Consider the following 19,049-nt stretch of genomic DNA (forward strand, 5'->3'; position numbering starts at 1 on the left):
TAGATCAGGAGTGAGTTTCTAAGAGGGTCTGAATCCCAAGAAAATCACCCTAAGGAGGAAAGGAGGAAGTATGTAATATACTGAGGGCCTCTAAGCCGGAAAGGAATAAGAAATATACTAGCAGCAGTAATAACAAGGAAAGTCACTCCACTTTAGGGGCCCATTGATTCCTACCTTCAGTATATTTCCTTCAATTATCCTTAAAACTATTTAGCTCCTCACCTTCATCAAAAGCCACACACACACACACACACTCACACTCACAGTTACATATACATGTATGTCTGTGCCATGGCTCTCCTCTGGGAGCCCCAGGCCACTGGGAATTTGTATTTTTTGCTTCTTCAGGACATCCCCCCCACCCCCAATATAAAAGAGCAAGAGCATACAAAAGGCATTAAATAGACAAATGACAAGGAATTAAATACAACTATCTTAAAGATTTATTAATGAAAAATACTTTACAAAAACAGTATGTTTGGCCCTAAAATAGTTTAGCTGACTCTGAGGGTTTACAACAGTGACTGAGCAAGTGGCAGTAATGGCTCTGCTGCTGAGGACAGGAAGGTGTGTTAGTGTGCCTGACTCCATCTGTTCAGAAGGACAAGTGTTAATGTTGGCAGCTCTGAATTCTAGGCCTAAGGTTTTGGGGGGGACAGGGAAGGCCGACAGTCCATAATACCTGGCAGGTAGGCTGCCCTGAATGATATGGTCAGTACCATGACCACACAGCTACATGCCCCTCCAAGGATGGGGTATGGGGAAGACAGAAGGTCAGGTAATACGGATAGGTGGGTAAAACAAAGAACAGAAGTTGGCAGTATAGTAGGGAAAAGAGGATGAAGGCTCAGGTGCATGTGGGGGCATAAAGGATCCAGGAATAAAATGGTGACCCTAAGATCCTAAGGAATGGCTAGTGTCCAGGGTAATATGGATTCATCTTTAAAGTGGCTCAAATAAAACCCTAAACAGCAGTTGCTTCCTTTTGCTAGGTGAATGGAAACTGGAATTTCAAATATTCCCCTCAAGAAGCCAGGTCTTGTTAGGGGTTCCAGGTATCCCTAGGAGAAACTGCCAACTCTATGTTGAGATGAGACTAGCAGAACCTTGGAGGGATGCAGGGTGCTAACTCCTCCACAGTACAGTCTAACGGAGAAAGCTGTGGCTCCAGGAAAGGAAAGGGGTAACCCTTACCATCTATTGTGCTGCAGGGCCCTTGCCCTTACCTGCTCTCTCCCAGGAGCATCCGCTAGAACAAAGAGAAACTCCTCTCCCCCTGTCCTCCTGGGCCCAGACTGCGGGGCATAACTGGTTTGCCTCCAGTCATCATCTGGGGGCATATCTACTCTTCGAGGACCAGGGACTCGAGAACCAGGAACAGGACCCAAATTCCAAGTTGACCTCAGGGGTACATGAAGACTGCTTGATGGTGGAGACACAGGGTAAACAATGGGAGGGTGAGAGGAAGAATGGAAAATATCCCCCCAGGACTGAGCATGAGGAACCTGAAGGCCCTGGCGTCTTTCTGGTAATGTGGCAGTGTGTGTCAGCTGAGGCTTGCACCCTGGAGTACTCAGGAATCTGGCCCCAATATGCTGGCTGGTGTCTGACCATGGCCCCCAAGAGGCATCTGTTCTGGAACGATGGGGGAGACTCTGGTAGTTCAGAGTTCTTCCTGTGTACTTGACCCCCTGGCAAGTTTCACCCCTGTCACACATAGCCAGAAACTGCTGGACACTCCTCGAAGTTCCTGGGAAGAGAAAAAGAAACCAAAGATAAAGCATCTTCAGTAAGGCATTCTCCTTCCCAAAGGACATTCCTGACTATTCCTCTCAACTCCCCGTAGCCATAAGAGCATACACATATGGGAAAGAAGAAGTCTAGCCCTGCTTTTAATTTCATTTTTAAAAATTCTTAGGGGAGCCTGGGTGGCTCAGTTGGTTATGCTCAGGTCATGATCGCAGGGTCCTGGGATCAAGCCCCATATCAGGGCTCCCTCCTCAGCGGGTAACCTGCTTCTCCCTCACCCTCTTCCTGCTGCTCTGCCTGCTTGTGCTTTCTTGCTTTCTCTCTCTCTCAAATAAATAAATAAAATATTTTAAAAAAAATTCTTAATATACATCAAAATCAAGTCTCTTACATCCAACCTGGGCAAATGTTGTCATACTTCTACCTCACTCTACTATAATTCTTCCTCCACTCCCCGACGAATGGCTCCCTAATATAACAAATATATAACTCACTGTAACAACTCTACTCTTAGAGCCACCACTCCAAAACATCACTCTGCTTTTCTTAATATGTACTTTTTTACTCCAGTTAATCTGTTTCTGCTCACATTCTTGCTCAGTCCCTGAGATCTCTGTTTTTGTTCACACTACTCCTACCACATACACAGTGTGGAATGCCTTTTCTATACATTAATTCCCCTTTACTTAAATGAAACAAAATACATAATCTTAAAAAGTCACTTCTATTTTTTTTTTTTTAAATTGGCTCCACACCCAGCATGGAACGCAGTGCAGGGGTTGAACTCATGACCCGGAGATCAAGACCTGAGCTGAAAACAAGAGCTGGAATGCCCAACTGCCTGAGCCACCCAGGCACCTAACAACAACAACAACAACAAAATAGAGAGAGAGAAAGAAAGAAAAATCACTTATAAAAAATACTTTCGATTCTTTATTTTATAACCTATCAACATCTGCAGTATACTCCTGATTACAGCTCTGAGCTCTTTAAGAACAGAGAGTTGCCTTCTTTCTCCCCTATGTTCACTATAGCATTTAGTCCAGAATAGGCTACACTAAATGTTGTCTAATGGGACAGATGCCCGTAACAATTGCCAAACACGGGAGACTACCTGGCTGCTCCACTAAGTAACAGGAAGTCCATCTATCCAGAAGACCTGCTTATCAAAACCTCCCTAAAATGTGGACACATATCTATAATACAACTCTTACCTTCGGTTCTAGAACCACCACCATACCCTGCCCCAGGGCATTTACCTCTGTAAGCCAGGGTTTTCTCAATCTCAACACTACTGATACTTTGAGCTGATACTACTTTTTTGGGAGGGGGCGGGTCATGGAGGTAAACTGCCCTGTGCACTGTAAGATGTTATACAGCATCCCTGGCTTCCACTCACTGGATGCCAGTAGTACTTTCCCTTTCCCACTGAGAATTCCTGCTTTAAGTAGACTCAGCCTCTTCATGAGGAAGAAACATAGCAAATCTTACTATGGAGGGTGAAAGAAAGCCAGAAGGATGCTATCCACCTTTCCCAAGATTGTCTGGGTCTGTATACACCGCATAGGTATTCCATATACAAGGTGTTTCCAGGTCTCCCATTCACTCCTTGTCCTTCTAGACTATCCCTCAGCTGAGACTCAGGGGATAGTAGGAGAGAAACTAGCTAATAGAGATGATACTTTCTATTTTGGGAAGATCCTAAAGACTTGATATTAACTCCTCTTGGTGGTTTAAAAGCTTATCACGATAGACCCTGTTCATTCTCTTGGGTAGTTAGACTAAGGATCTACACCAACCAACTATATTATTCATTATATAATGAATCAATCATTATATATATAATCAATCATTATAGAATGATTCAATCACAATTCATCTTGACCAATGTTTGATCTTAAAGTGGTAATTCATATCCCCTTACTACCTACTTCGGGACTCCACCCTGCCCCCGTATGTGTACTGATTTTCTCTTTCTAGGTTGTCTCTAGAAAGGTACCACATTATGGCACATGATAATTAGATTTGGGGAGAGTTACCTGGGGGTCTATGGGGCTCCCCTGCCATGCTGGGCATCAAGACATCTGGGGACAGGAACTGTGGTTGGGGTGGGTACAGTTGGGGACCAAGGAGAAACACAGGAGGGTCATGGATGACAGGGAGGGAAGAGGAGCTGGAACAACGGTGCCCGGTTTCCAAAGGCTTTTTCCTCGCGTTTGATGAATCCTTATAGTGAGACAAGACAAAAAACAAAAAAACAAAAAAACATAAAGATGAGGATTAACACACAGTCGGATATGGTTGGGTAAACACAGTGAGGCAAGCCGGGAGAGATGGAGGGGATTAGAGTACCAATATGCCTAGCTCTGTAGAGGGACCCAATTTACTCAGTCACTCTTTCCATCAGCCCCTCTAGGAATATCCCTAGATGGCTAGGAACTGGAGACATGGAACTTCAGATCCTCTTCCATTAACCTGTCTCTCTCATAGCCCTCATCTTCCCAACCCTACCATCTAGGTCTTTGGCAAACTCTTTAATGCTAACACTAGAATCAGGTTGAGATAGAAATTTTAAAATAGAGAAATAAGAAAGAGAAAAGAAAAATAAGAAAGCCCAAGACTGAAAAAGAAAATTCTGTACACTTTAAATACTGGGAACTAAAAATGTATCTCCCTAAATGTATAATCAGGAATTCTACTACTCCACCTTCTCTCCTGTCACTGCTACACTCCAGTCTTCTGCCACTCAAGTTTGTAATCACTGATGCTTGTGTCCTGTCCTGTACTCCACTCATCTCATTTTCATGGCAAAGTCTCAGAAATATCCCCTTTAACTCTTAAAACACTAATATGTCCAAAATCAAACCAACATCCTTCCAAGCTGCACCTCCTGGTACCACATTTTCCTGTCACCTAGATTCAAATGTTGACATTGCCCTTACTTTTGCACTTCTCATCCATGATTCCATTAGTTGCCTTTGTCAAGAAATACTATTTCTACCAACGGTTTTTATATTTAAGCTCAAGCAGACCAGGGCAACAGCCTCCAATCTGATCTTCCTATCTCCAAGCCTGCTACTTCCTTATTGTGGCCTGCAAGTTGCTATGTGCTAGCAATGCTGATCTTTCTCACTTTTTCTCTACCATTTTTCACTTCAACTTTCCTAATGTTCCTTCAAACACACCAAGATTATTCCAACTCAGGGCTTTTTCACTTAACTGTTTCTGTTAGCTGGAATAGTCTTCATGGCTCACACCATCATATCACTGAAGTCTCTGATCAAATGTTATTTTCTTAGAGCTGGTTTCCCTCAATAACCACTGAGAATAACCACTATTACCTCTTTAGTCCTTCTCCCCTTGCTTTGTTCTATTCTTCTCAATTACACATTGTTTGGTGTTTACTTGTTTATTGTCTTTCTCCCCTGGTAGAATATATTTCTTTTTACTCCAGTATTCCTAGTACCCTCAACAGAACCTGGAACATTACACGCACCTAACAAATAAATCAAATAAAATAATCTACATACCAGCATATCTTATTTCCCAACTAGGTTGTAAGCCAATCAAGGGCAGAATTATTTCATCAGGGCATGCTCATAGTACCTACCACAGCATGGTACATTATAGAGACATTTACCATACAGCCTAAGGACCAGGTGCCAATCCTCTCAGTATGTGACATAGCAAACTATTCCTTTCTCCTGCACAGAAGAAAGTGATGCCACACTTTCCTAGTTTCCCTTTTATCTCTCTGGTCCTCACTCTTTTAAGGGTTCTTCAGATGAACCACTTAAATATGATACTCATCAGGGATATATCCTGGCTTCTCTCCTCTTTTCACAATATTCTTTTCCTCTTTTCAATGGCTATGATTCTTGAATCTTGATTTCAAGCTTTAAAAGTGTCACATCCAAAGGCCTACCAGATATCACAAGCATAATATATCCAAAATTATACATATCTCTTCCCTCAAATACATCATTATCAACCCGTAATTCTTGGGTTGATTCCTCCATGATTCTCCTCTCCATATATCCAATCAGGCACCAAATCCCAATGATTTTCACTTCCTCTTTGGCTCTCCAACATGTCCATTTCTCTCTATCCTCCCAAACTCCATACGGTGGTTCATGATATGACTCTTCTTTATATTCTTTCCAGTCTCATTTGTCAACACTGTCCTTCCCTCCCCAGAATTTAATTCTGCATACCAAATGAGTGGCTTTTGATTCAGTGAGTATCTGCTTCAAGTTCCTTTACCTGCTATAGTTGCTTTACTTCCTTCAGGAAGCTTCCTTGATCCCTCAAATCTGGTTTAGATGTCCCTTCTATTATGCTTCCATAGCATTAAATCCTATCATATTATAATTATTTATCTGTCTCCCCAGGTAGACTGTAAAGGCAATGACACCAGGGACTACATCTAGCTCACCCACCACTGTATCCCCAGCACTTGGCACAATACCTACAACACATGCCCAATCAGCATTTGTTTTAAAGAATGAATCAGTGAATAAATTAATGATACATAGAAGTCAGGAGAGAGGAAGCCAACTCCCTAGAAAAATAACAATCTGCCATTAAATTCACTAACAGTACATAAGAACAAATGCTAGGCAGAAACAACCACCTATCCCAAAAAGAACGGCAAGGTGTTTAGAGTTGTTTAGGAAATTTTGAACAATAAATTGGAAAAACATGACTGTTACTTGGGAGGGAAACTGGATCTGAAGGCCTAGTAGGACAGAGCCTTAGTTTTCACTATATATCCTTTACACCATTTAATTTTTTTATCATGTATTTAAAACTGTTTTTTCAATTTTTATTGAACCCACCTGGTGAACAAGCTTTAATGCGCTGGAGCTTTGCATCCTGACCTCCATTGTAATCAAAACTCAACTTGCCTTGGGCAAGTGTTTGGAATTCTCAAAAGGATAATTTATAAACCCAGTCACTGAAAATATTTGTTATTGATTTCTGCTGACTTCAGTGTCCCTGTCCCTTTCACCTACAGATCACTGCATTGATTCCATATGAAAAGCCTCGAGGACGACTGTTTTATATCACTTTCCTTTTCTTGCTACTGCACCTGCTTCATTTTAGCATGAAAGCATACCAGACCCCACTCAATCTTATACTGGAATGGGGAGGAAAAGGCAAAAACAATATCCCATCCCATGTCTTCCCTTCTTCCCTTGATTAGTGCAACGGGTTTTGACCCAATCAGCAGCCATTGCTTCTGAGACTCAAGGCTACTAGGCTACTAGGACTCTTTTCACCCTAGGGAACCCTATAATATACCTTCCATAACTGCTACGAAGTGACATTCCCCTGGGCTCCAACAAAATGTGTGTCAATAAAGTAATGACTGTGTCATCATTTTTGCTGAATGCACATGGCCTTCCCCCAAATTATAACTTTTAGTTTCCCCCGCCCCTCTACCTACACTGTATTTTTATCTTAGCAAAAGAAAGAGGGTGCTCTGAATAGACAGACCCTGATTCTACTTACAAAATTGTGGGAAGAGACTGGAGCCTCGTCCCTCTCTGAGACAACGGTGCCACTGAGACTGCGTGAGATGCGGTGAAAGTTCTCTGCACCGTATTGATCATCCTCCCCATATTCCCTCCTGGGGCCTCGGCAAGGTGCAGCCTTCAAACACACAGACACACACAGGCAGACACAAAACACCAGACCTATGGTTTTCCCACAGACCCTGTCCCCAGGGGTATGGGAGAAAATAGGGTAAAGACCTCACTACTAGCAACCTGAATTAGATGTATTTGAAAGGTAGTGGCCATGTGGCAATCTCCTCTCATTTAAAAGAAGTCCAATCATAGACCTTGTTCTCTTCCAACAGCCCCACATTACCATGCTCCTGCCTTACCACCAACCCTACCACTCATATCTTTCAACACTTCCTTTCCCAACGCACCACCCCATGCCAGCACTGTAGGACCTGAGGCTGCTACCTGAGAAGCAGAAGCAGGCACTGTGCTGGTTTCATGGAGACTGTGCTCCATTTCTGCTGTTGGGGTCTTTGAGAGACCAAGGCCAGGGGCTGAGTGCAACCTCCTCCCCACACCATCTGCAGAGCCTGAGGAGGAAAACATAAATACAAGTTGAAGCCATCTCTTCTCCTGGAGCCTAACGTCAGCTTGACAGCAAAAAACAAAAACAAAAACAAAAACAACCAACCAACCAAACAAAAAACCCTCAGGAGTTCTTTTCATGAAATAACAAATATGTATTCCTGAAATGAATAGAGATGTGCTCCTACAATGTAGAAACAATTTCAGAATATGGATAGTTTCCTATAGGCCAACAAGGGTCTCAGGACACAAGCCTTGAAGAACTTGTACAAAAGGGGCTCTGTAGAAAGACAGCTGAATGTCCCATCTTGCCTCATTTCAATTTTTTAAATACAAGCAGCTTTGCTTCTGTCGGATTTGTGCCCAAGACTTATAATATATACAGAGGAAACTGTCTAACACAGTTGTTCTCTAGAGTGTCTGTGATGACAAAGGGAACATTATCTTCAGTCTATTTAGAAATTGAGATGAATATAATAATCATTTATCAAACCTCCTCATTTTATATAACAGGAAAATGAGTTCTAGGGTTTGAAAGGTAGTAAGTAGTTTAATCAGAATTAAAATTCAAGTCTCTTGATTTCACTTCCTATTACTATGAGCAAGAACTCTTCAATGACATTTTGAATGTTTAACACCCTTTTATTTCCCCATCAGATTCTCTCAATCATTAACTGCTTAAATTCTAAACAATCACTAAATGCTTATCTCTTCCTAAAAATTTTGCTAGATTATTAAGAACTGCTCCAAACTGGATATGTGACTCCCAAGGGGCTCGCCCCAATACAACTAATTAAGCCTTCCATTCTGAAAATGCACATGCCCTTGACCTACATTTAATGTATGTCTATCACCAATTCACATCTTGATTTGATATTTTGATTCTAATACATGTATCTGGCTAAAGGAGGATATTCCTGATGCCAAGCTAAAATATTATTTAATATTAATTATATTAATAATATATATATAATATATATTATATAATAATATAATAAATAATTATTATTAAATAAATTTAATTTAAATATAATAATTTAAATAAATAAATAAATATATTAAATAAATAATATAATAAATAATAATATATATTATTTAGTATTTTCTGGTACAGAAGTTCTAATACCACCTCAGATTCATCTAGGAGCTGTAAAAATACAGATTCCTCTAGCTCTCCACAGCCCTCCTGAATCAGAATCTTTGTGGTGAGCCTGGGAATACTTATTTTTAAAGGGCTTCCTGGAGGGGCACCTGGCTGGCTAAGTTACTGGAGCATGTGACTCTTGATCTCTAGGTTAGGAGTTGGGCATAGAGATTATTTAAAAATAAAATATTTAAAAATAAATAAAACAAAGGCTTCCCCAGAAAGTATAGGAGAATATCCCCAAACATTGTTGAAGGAAATTTGAAATGTTATAGTCCTCCTAAAAAAACCTGTTTAAAAATATCCATTAAAATTGAAAATATGATTTACCCTTTTATCCAACAACTCTACTCCTAGGAATAAGAAACAAAAATACCAGTTTATGGAGGCATTCTTTGTAGCAGCCAAAAAACTAGAAATGAAGTAAAGCCCATCGATAGCAGAATGACTAAATACACTAAGATATCTCCACTATCAAATATGCCCAGCCACTCACTAAAAAGAATGAACGAGTTAAACTAGATGACCTGGAGGAATTTTCATGAAGGATTGTTAACTTAAAAGGAAAAAAAGAATTTGTAATATCCCGAGGCAAAAAACCCTACTGTATATGTAAGTCTACATAGGATTAAATGAACAGAAAAATACAGAAATATGCACATTACATTATTCCCTAGAAGGTGGAGGATAAATGGTAGGAATTTATGTAACAAGAGGAGAAATAAATAAGAAAATGTCTACAATAAAAACAGCATGTGTGCTGTCATCCCATTTATAAAAATTATTTCTCTGTTTTTTAAAAAGCCACTCCTTGGGTGACTATTATGGGCAGCCAGATTTAAGAATTACAGCTGTAATCGTTAGAATGTGATGTTCTTCTAATAAAGTCTGATTACTAGACAAGGAGGTGGCTGCTGGAACCTCCTGAAGGGAACAGGCTGATTCTTTTAAAGATACTTCAGCAGAGGTGAAGATGGCCACCTGTAAAGAGTACTGTTGAGGGGATATATGGATTTGATAGAAGACAGAGTTAGGATGATGTCTACACATGGATCAACAGTTACAAGAAGAAAAACTACTAGACATCATACATTTCCTGATATAAGAAGAAATACAAAGTAGGGCACCTGGGTGGCTAAGTGGTTAAGCATCTGACTCTTGATTTCAGTTCGGGTCATGCTTTCAGGGTCCTGAGATTAAGCCCCCGTGTCAGGCTCCCTGCTCAGCGGGGAGTCTGCTTGAGATTCTGTCTCAATCACCCTCTGCCCCTGCCCCCTGCTCATGCATGCACACACACTCTCTCAAATAAATAAATAAATAAATATTAGAAAAAAAAAAAGAAATACAAAGTATCACCTCTAAGATATTCTTATTAACAAAAAAGAAAAAAAGAAAGAAAAGAAAAAAAAAAGAAAAGAAAACACAACGGAGGATTGTCTGACTAGAGGAGCGCACAACTCTTGATCTTGGGGTAGTGAGTTAAGTCCCACATTGGGTGCAGAGATTACTTAATAAAATAAAACTTAAGAAAAAAAATTGAACCTGACTTTAATCAAGCCTCTACCCCTAAACTACCAGATTACAAAAAATTGAGAAGAACATGTTTTAAAAAAGAACATGTTTTAAAAACTACTAGAATATGGGGCGCCTGGGTGGCTCAGTGGGTTAAGCCGCTGCCTTCGGCTCAGGTCATGATCTCAGAGTCCTGGGATCGAGCCCCGCATCAGGCTCTCTGCTCTCTCGGGGAGCCTGCTTCCTCCTCTCTCTCTGCCTGCCTCTCTGCCTGCTTGTGATCTCTCTGTCAAATAAAAAATAAATAAATAAATAAATAATAAAAAATAAAAACTACTAGAATATAATTAGTAAAATCTAGAATGTGGACTTGACAAATGGCCAAATTTCCCCTTTGACAAGGGGAAAAAAAGACAGGAATTTTATAGACTAATAAAGCCTTGAAACAAATCAACAAAATGCAATGTGAAGATCTTGTTTGAATCCTAATTTGAAATAAACTAACTATGAAAAGGCATTTATGGGACAATTGAAAAAATGTGAATACTGGCCAGTTACTGTATTATATTAAAAATTATTGTTAATTTTTTAGGTATAATATTATAGTTTTGCCTTATAAAAAAAAGAGTATTTCTTAGAGATGCATTCCAAATTGTTTACGGATGAAATAATAAAATGTCTGGGATTTGCTTTAAAATAATTCAGTAGAGGGGTACCTGGCTGACTCTACACAACTTTCCTCTGCACAATTCTTGATCTCGGGATCATGAGCTTGAGCCCCATACTAGGTACAGAGATAACTTAAGGAAATAAATAAATAAATAAAACATTCTAAAATAAATAATTAAATAAATAAATAGTATTAAAATAATCCAGTAGGGAGGGGAAATGTAGGGGGAGAGGGAGGCACTTTAGCTATATCAGAATTAGCCATATGATAAATGGTTAAGAATTAGCCATATGATAAATGGTTAAGATAATCACTGCAGAAGCTAGTGATAAGTACTGGCTTATTGGAGGACTATTGTAACATTAACACATTATTCTTGAATGTATTTGAAATTTTCTATAACAAAAAGTTATTTTTAAGATGATGTCTGCCTAACTTCAAAATTCTGTGAAATTTAGAAATATATGTCAAGGACAATGTTTATATAATTCTTTAGAAACTATAATGTCAAAATTAGGGGCATCTTGGTGGCTCAGTCATTAAGCATCTGCCTTCAGCTCAGCTCATGGTCCCAGGGTCCTGGGATCAAGCCCCACTTTGGACTCCCTGCTTGGCAGGAAGCCCACTTCTCTCTCTCCCACTCCCCCTGCTTGTGTTCTGCTCTCACTCTCACTCTCTTCAAATGAATGAATGAATGAAATCTTAAAAAAAAAAAGAAACTATAATATGAAAATTAATCTGCTCACAAAACACCATATACTGTACAATTCCATTATATCATATGTCCAAAACAGGCAAAACTATAGACAGAAAATGGGTTATAGATTGCCTAGGGCCGGAGGAGAGAGGGGTAAAGGGAAATGGGGAATGACTACTAATGGGTACTGGGTTTCTTTTTGGGGTGGTGAAAACACTTTAAAATTTTTACTTATTTATTTTAGAGAGAGAGAGCATGTGCTGGGCGGGAGGGAGAGTACAGAGTGGGAGAGAATCTCAAGCAGACTCCACATTGGGCTCCATGCTCAATGTGCCCAATGTGGGGCTTGATCTCATAGCCCTGATATCATGACCTGAGCTAAAATCAAGAGCCCAATGTTTAACGCACTGAGACACCCAGGTGCTCTATGGGGTGATGAAAACACTTTAAAACTGATTGTGGTGATGGATGGATAATTCTGTGAATATACTTAAAAAACAGAATTATACATATTAAGTAGGTGAATTGTATGGCATGTAAATTATATATCAATAAAGCTTTTTTTTAAGTAATAAGAGAAAAACAAATACTACATGATCTTACTTATATGTGGAATCTAAAAAGAGACAAATTACTGAAACACAGAATGGTAGTTGATAGTATCTGGACGATAGGGAAATGGGGAGGTGATGGTCATAGGATATAATCTTCCAGTTATAAGATGAATAAATCCTGGGAATCTAATGTACAGGATTGTGACTGTAATTAACAATATCGTGTTATTTACCTGAAAGTTGCTAAGAGGGTAGATCTTAAATGTCCTTACCAAAAAAAAACTATAATTTATCTGTGGTGATGGTTGTGTCAAATAACATTATTGTGGTAATCATTTCACAAGATACATGTGTCAAACCTTCACACTGTACACCTTAACCTTATACAATGTTATTTGTCAATTATATCAATAAAGCTGGGGTGAGAAAGTACCTTGGTACTTAAAAAATGCTTTACAATAAGATAAAGAGGGACTCCCCTAGAGATATATTCTATCATACAAAGATCCTAGTTGACATTTCCCTTCATTACCTACTTCCTGATTTATTCCTCCTGATCACTTCTTTATGTTAAAATAAAGGCTAGTTTGGTTTGACAAGGATTTTGAGGACTGACTCATCAGATGGATTTTTTTTTTTAAAGATTTTTTTTTTTATTTATTTGACAGAGAGAAATCACAAGTAAGCAGAGAGGCAGGCAGAGAGAGAGGAGGAAGCAGGCTCCCCGCCGAGCAGAAAGCCCGATGTGGGGCTCGAACCCAGGACCTGGGATCATGACCCGAGCTGAAGGCAGCGGCTCAACCCACTGAGCCACCCAGGCGCCCCAGATGGATTTTTTTTAATTAATTTTTGTTCCCTCTTAAGCAAAAGAGTAATGTGTAGTAGGTACTCTTTCAGAATCATAATTTTCCTGAAGGCTAATTTACCAGTACATATCAAGAGATTTATAAACATATATAACCTTCAACTAGTTATTATCCTTCTGGAAATTTATTCTGCGGAGCTAATCAGAATTGTGGCCAAACACTTACATATAAAGATAGTCATTATCTATTTATCTAAAAATTCAAAGTATATGAAGTATAGTAAAATGGTTGAATGTATTGCAGTATATTCATATGCAGCATATTGCCAGTCCTTAAAAGTAGTTTTTTCAAAGGGAAAATGCTTATGAATATAATGTAAAAATATCATGAGAATAAACCACATACATATATTGCAATGATTTTGTAAGAATAAATAAATATATCGTATATATGCATAAAAAAACAAAGCCAGAAGTAAGCTAATGGAATTATGAGTGGGATTATCGATGATTTTTGTTACTTTATGTATTTTCAAAAGCATCTACGATGAAAAATTTCCTATTTTAGGTAATGTAAGTTTTTTATTTGTTTGGGATTTTTTTGGTAATATAATTGCTTGACATTCAGTTAGTTTAATTTTAATTGCAATATATTCTTTTATTTGTGTTTATTATTATGCATAAAATACTTGACATTTGTATATTCTTTCTTCCTCAGACAGAAAGCTAATTGAGGTAGATATTAACTTTTCCTCATTCTTTGGAATTTTTCCCATACTACTCTGTCCCGTGTACCCAGGGAGCACTTAATAAACAGTACTGCAAAGTCTACACTATGATCCATATCCTAAAAAACATACCTTAATATCAAATCTTATATTTATGTGATATCCCCCCACTAACAGCTTCTAGGAACAGCTCCTAGGTACTCAATAAATACTCGTATGGCTGTATTTAAACATCAGCTGGCAGCATGCAAGGAACCTGTGCTGTTATGGAAACTGTCATACCGAGCTAAAGATAAAATTCTATGAGTTCAATTTCATAGAATCACATACATCATTTTAAGAGTAGGAAGACATCTTTTAAAAAAAATCACTGAACCCATTCTCTAATTTTACAGGTATAAAGTTGGCCATGGGATAGTAAGTGACTTGTCCAAATTTATGCTGACAGTTAATGATGGAACCAGGAAAAGAGTTCAGGCGTTGGTGTTCTCAAGTACCTCAAAGTTATAAATATTCTTCATGTCTTCAGTTTCCAGAACTACATCTGTGAAGTCCATTTAAGGTGTAGACTTCATTCTTTACACAATATAATCTAAGGGGTAGTCAGTGAACAGGCATACAATCTTGAAAATTCTATACCTGGTAGTTCCTGAAGAGATCAAGGAAGAACCTAATATTTCTGGCTCAGTATGATCTGGCAATGCCACACTGGGAGATATGGCTGAATGTGGGCATCCCTGTTACAAGCTGGATCTGGAAACTGGACCTTGAATTAGCTCAAGCTCCTAAGCCATAGAAGGATAACTTGTTTTTCTCAGTCTCCCCTATTTCATTCTGAGTCCCTCTCAAAGACCTATGAACCACTCCTTAGCACTGCATACTGCTGAAGCCCTGGGCATATATTCATTGATCTCTTCTTTTAGGAGGAGGGAACTAGACAATGATGATTCTACTCTAGCTAGAAAAAAGTCTAGCTCTTGTCCTAAAGTCTTTTTGAATAAAATCAGAAGATCTGCTACTACCTCCTAAGCTGGGGATGTTATTTGGACAGACTACCATCCCTCTTCTGATCTTGTCCTCTCCCTTTCAGCTTTTATATGTCCCCCACTCCCCCTGCCCATGGTTGCATCCCTACCTGTTTGGTTAAAGGAGTGCCAGGCCACATCTTGCTGCCCCCATCCAGAACAGCCAGCTTGAGAAGCCTGAAGACTAGCTTGGTAGAGAGACTCCAATTCTGAGGTTTCCTGCTCTGTGTCTTGGTTCCAATGTGGATGCAAAAGGATGTGGTTTTTTTCCGGATAGGCTACACAGGTATGGGAATCATGGGGGGAGGACTTCATTCCTGGCCCAGGGACCCCATGTTTAAGTTGTGAATCACAGAGCCTCGTGACATTCACCCAAGAGTCCAAAGGCAAGGAAGTCCCCAAGTCAACACTGCTGCCTAGTTCCTTAGGCCTAGCATCTCTCACTTGAGATGGCTTTCCTTGGTTCATGCTTGGTTCTGCCAACCTGGGCTGTCTTCCCCTAGAAGTTTCACTATTAGGCTGCCCAGAGTTCATGGCAACAGAAGGATAATTAGCCGGCTCTTCCCAGGAAGGTAGTCTGTCCTTACCACCCAAGGAGGACTGTTGTTTTGCCCAAGGCCAGTGGCCTTTCCCTTGACCCTGGAGGAAGGGAGGCTTACAGTCAGAAGAGGAAGAGTTCTTCCTTAGACTATTTGTCAAACTTCTATCCTGGGAACCTATGCCATCCCTTGTGGAGGCACCTTGCATCCTCTGGAACTGCTCTGCTAGTGAGCGGACAAGCCCCTTTGTTCTGGGAAACTCTGGCTTATAGGGATCCTCACTGCCTCCATCCACTTTTGAAGTCAACAAAGTTTTGAGGCTTTGGGCTTGGAGGCATTGGTTAGTTTTCTGCACAGTATCAGGAGAGTGAAGCATAGGTGAGGAAGCAGCAGGCATTACGGGGTGGCAGGCCCTGTACAGGGGAAGGCTGGGCTGAGCTGATGAACTGGAAGGACTACAGCCTAGGCTGTGAACATCTCCTCTCTCAGAGGTATCTGTTCCAGCTGAGCGTGACCAAGGCATCACCTGGGATGAGACAGGAGGATCCTTCTTTTCTTGGAATAGCTGTTCTTGAGCAATGCCTCTTCCTTCTTGTGGAGGGAAGCTGGTACAGCTGCTGTTGTCAACCCTGTAGCCTTGCAGCTTACCCTCTGGTATATCCAATGGTTCCCAACCATAATGAGCATTCTTCTCAGTCCTCCCTGGTGTTTTAGGTAAGGCCTGCCTGTGGAGTGCGGAGGGGTCAATGCTGTCCTCCTCAACTGAAGTCAGAAGGTTTGAGGCAGACCTACTAGGGGAATTGTGCTGTGAGGCAGACAAGGCAGATGACTCTGGGAATAGTGATGAGTGCGACTCATGGCAGGAAGCAGGTGAGTGGATGAAAGAACTGGCCCCAAACTCTGTATTCGTGCAGGGTTCCAGTTGAGCCTCCTGGCTTAACAATACTTGGAGCGGGATAGGCTGTTCACTGAAATAAATGGAGAGAACCAGTCATAAGCAGCCTTAAATGACAAGATCACTTACAAAAAGACCTGTTCATTTGGTTCCCATTTCTAGCCATCCACAAAGGGAATGGTAAAAATAAACAAAAAGACAAGCACAAGTAGAGTCAACAGTTCAGAGGTTCACAAGAGAAGGCAGGCACATGGTCAGCTCACACCCAAGCACTAGGTAATATTTTTTATTAAATGACCTCACCAAAGTTCCACACAGTAATATTAAGTGAAGTCCTTGTCGATAGTCTTCACTGCCTTTGAAGTCCCATTCCAATCATATTCTTCTTGCAAATTAAAAAATAAAAATTGCTAATCCCACATGCAGATGACATGAAGGTGAGCAAAGCCTAGAAATCACTTATACCTGGGGTCCTGAGAGGCATACCAGCCAAAAGAACCAAAAGGCACATTTACAGAGTACAGTGTAATTCAGGTTCATGGGATTACATAGAATTCAGCCACTTCAAGTGTGTTTTCATAATCTGGATTTGGTTTTATTATTCCCAAAGTAATGCATTGTGACTCTCTTGAGATTTGAGAGTAAGACTAGAAATTAACCGCATTTACTAGGTTTCTTACTAATTGTTTTGTATTTCTGACCTAAAAAACTCTGTTAGATGCACTTAAATAAAAGCCTCAATTACTCACATATATTAAGTGGCGTAAGTTTTCTAGAACGAGTTTAGCTGCCTAAATTGCTTATATTCAAGCATATCTCACATCAGGTTCTCAGATCAGTGTTCAACTATTAGAGTATACTGTAGGAGAAAAGAAGAAAAAGGAAGATCCTAGCTATTAGCATTAAATTTGAATGATAATATACTATCAACTTTTGTGGTCATAGCCACCCAGTTACCCTTACAACATTATGAAGAATATATCATTATACTTATGGAGGAGACCCATGGAGTGAAACAGACCTGGATTTGAAGTCCACACTTCTACCACTTACTAGCTGAAGAATTTTGGGTGCCTTATGTATATTTTACTCCCTGAGCTTGAGTTTCCTCTTTCAGAAAATATCACTAAGTAACAGTCCTGATCTCCTAAGGTTATTGTGAGAACTGAAGTATTTAGCTTAGTGCCTGGACAATAAATGGGTGTGCCTGGGTGGCTCAGTCAGTTGAGCATCTGACTCTTGATTTCAGCTTGGGTCATGATCTTGGGGTGGTGGGACTGAGCCCTACATTGGGCTCTGCATTCCATGTGACGTGTGCTTGGGATACTCTCTTTCCCTCTCCCTCTGTACTCCCCCAGCTCTCTCTTGCTCACCTGCTCTCTCTAAAAATAAATAAATAAAAACTTTTTTAAAAATGTTCAATAAATGTTAGCTGTTTTTATAATATTTATATTCTGAGAACTACGTAGGCTTATTAACAGCCAAAATTAGTTTTAACTTAAATCTATGTATTTTGAATAGAACCAAATTCAAGAGCTAAAGTGTGAAAACTACATGAGTGGACCCAGGAACTTTTTTCCTATTGCTGCCCATAGCAAAGCAAAACAAAAGGAATCTTTGTGTCTCTTCTCTATGGTTCAGTCAGAGCAAAGACTGCTTTCTCTGCTTTCACCAGAGACAGGAAGCACTGAAATCCCCAAAACAAATCACATAGTTTCTATTACAATAGAGCTCAGATTGCCATGTCTGAAAACATAATATGTACAGATTTAATAATCATGTTATTACACAAGTCCCAGGACAAACTCACCCACAGGAAATATGGACAGTCTATTGATTATGCCATACTTTCTGTATCTTTCTATGAACTATTAAGAAAAGGACCAGCAGTGGGATGAGCTTTCCACCGTATGTCTGACCTGAGAAGAAAATCTTTCCAGAGGACTCTTCTCTGTCCTCTGTAGACACCAAGACAAGGAGAGCTCTGACTATGGAGCACCCGTGGTCATTTCCTCCCCTGGTGTCCATAAACTACAGTGGATCGGAGGCACTACCTTGTTGGCTGAGGGAGGGCCACCCCCTGAGAGGGGAGGCAGGCTGAGGGCTGCGACGACTGTGCCGATGATTGCTGCTGCTGCATGCGTTCCTGCAGGCTCCGTGCTTTTCGAATACTGATTTGCAACTTCTTATCGACTAGGGCTCTGCTGTGCGTGCTAGAGCTGGCACCATGCAGGGCAAGTCTTAGTTTAGCTAAAATGCAAAAGAAAATATAGCAGAAACAGAACACAAAATACAAACAAAAATAAAAATAAAATTGAACCAAAAATGAGCAAAGATATGCAGTATAACTCAAAATATGCAGCAGGAATGCAAGGCGTGGACCATGCACATACTGTCCAGGCTACAGAGCTTCTCTGGCTCTAAGGAACATTCATGGAAGCCATGGAGGCCAAACAGGTTAATTCGAATTAAAACAAACAAACAAACAAACAAAAAGCTAAACTAAAATGAGTCAGGAAGAGAAACTGGTGCTTCCATCTTAGAGACTGTCACTCTCGTCCTTGGCAACTGACCTGTCCGACTCTGGTCTCCACACTTTGCTCCCAACTTCCCCTTCCCGACAGCCAACAGCAGAA

General features: G+C 40.2%; 1 protein-coding gene across 19 annotated transcripts in view; it reads right to left on the reverse strand.

Annotated features, from left to right (window-relative positions):
* Positions 1 to 420: 420 nt before the first annotated feature.
* Positions 421 to 19,049, reverse strand: part of USP54 (ubiquitin specific peptidase 54) — a 115,774-nt gene continuing 97,145 nt past the window's right edge. For 12 of the 19 annotated variants that reach the window (XM_047702250.1, XM_047702252.1, XM_047702253.1 and 9 more), the window contains 6 exons: positions 18,468 to 18,663; positions 15,090 to 16,486; positions 7,725 to 7,849; positions 7,264 to 7,404; positions 3,789 to 3,975; positions 421 to 1,750 (listed from right to left, as the gene is read on the reverse strand). In XM_047702250.1, the coding sequence (XP_047558206.1) occupies positions 1,191 to 1,750; positions 3,789 to 3,975; positions 7,264 to 7,404; positions 7,725 to 7,849; positions 15,090 to 16,486; positions 18,468 to 18,663 (2,606 nt within the window). In that variant the 3' untranslated portion in view covers positions 421 to 1,190. Of the gene's footprint in view, positions 1,751 to 3,788; positions 3,976 to 7,263; positions 7,405 to 7,724; positions 7,850 to 15,089; positions 16,487 to 18,467; positions 18,664 to 19,049 lie in introns of those variants that run through there. The other 7 variants (XM_047702263.1, XM_047702261.1, XM_047702258.1 and 4 more) reach the window with 3 other exon arrangements.

This window comes from Lutra lutra, chromosome 14 (genome assembly GCF_902655055.1).
Source record: "Lutra lutra chromosome 14, mLutLut1.2, whole genome shotgun sequence".
NCBI lineage: Eukaryota > Metazoa > Chordata > Mammalia > Carnivora > Mustelidae > Lutra > Lutra lutra.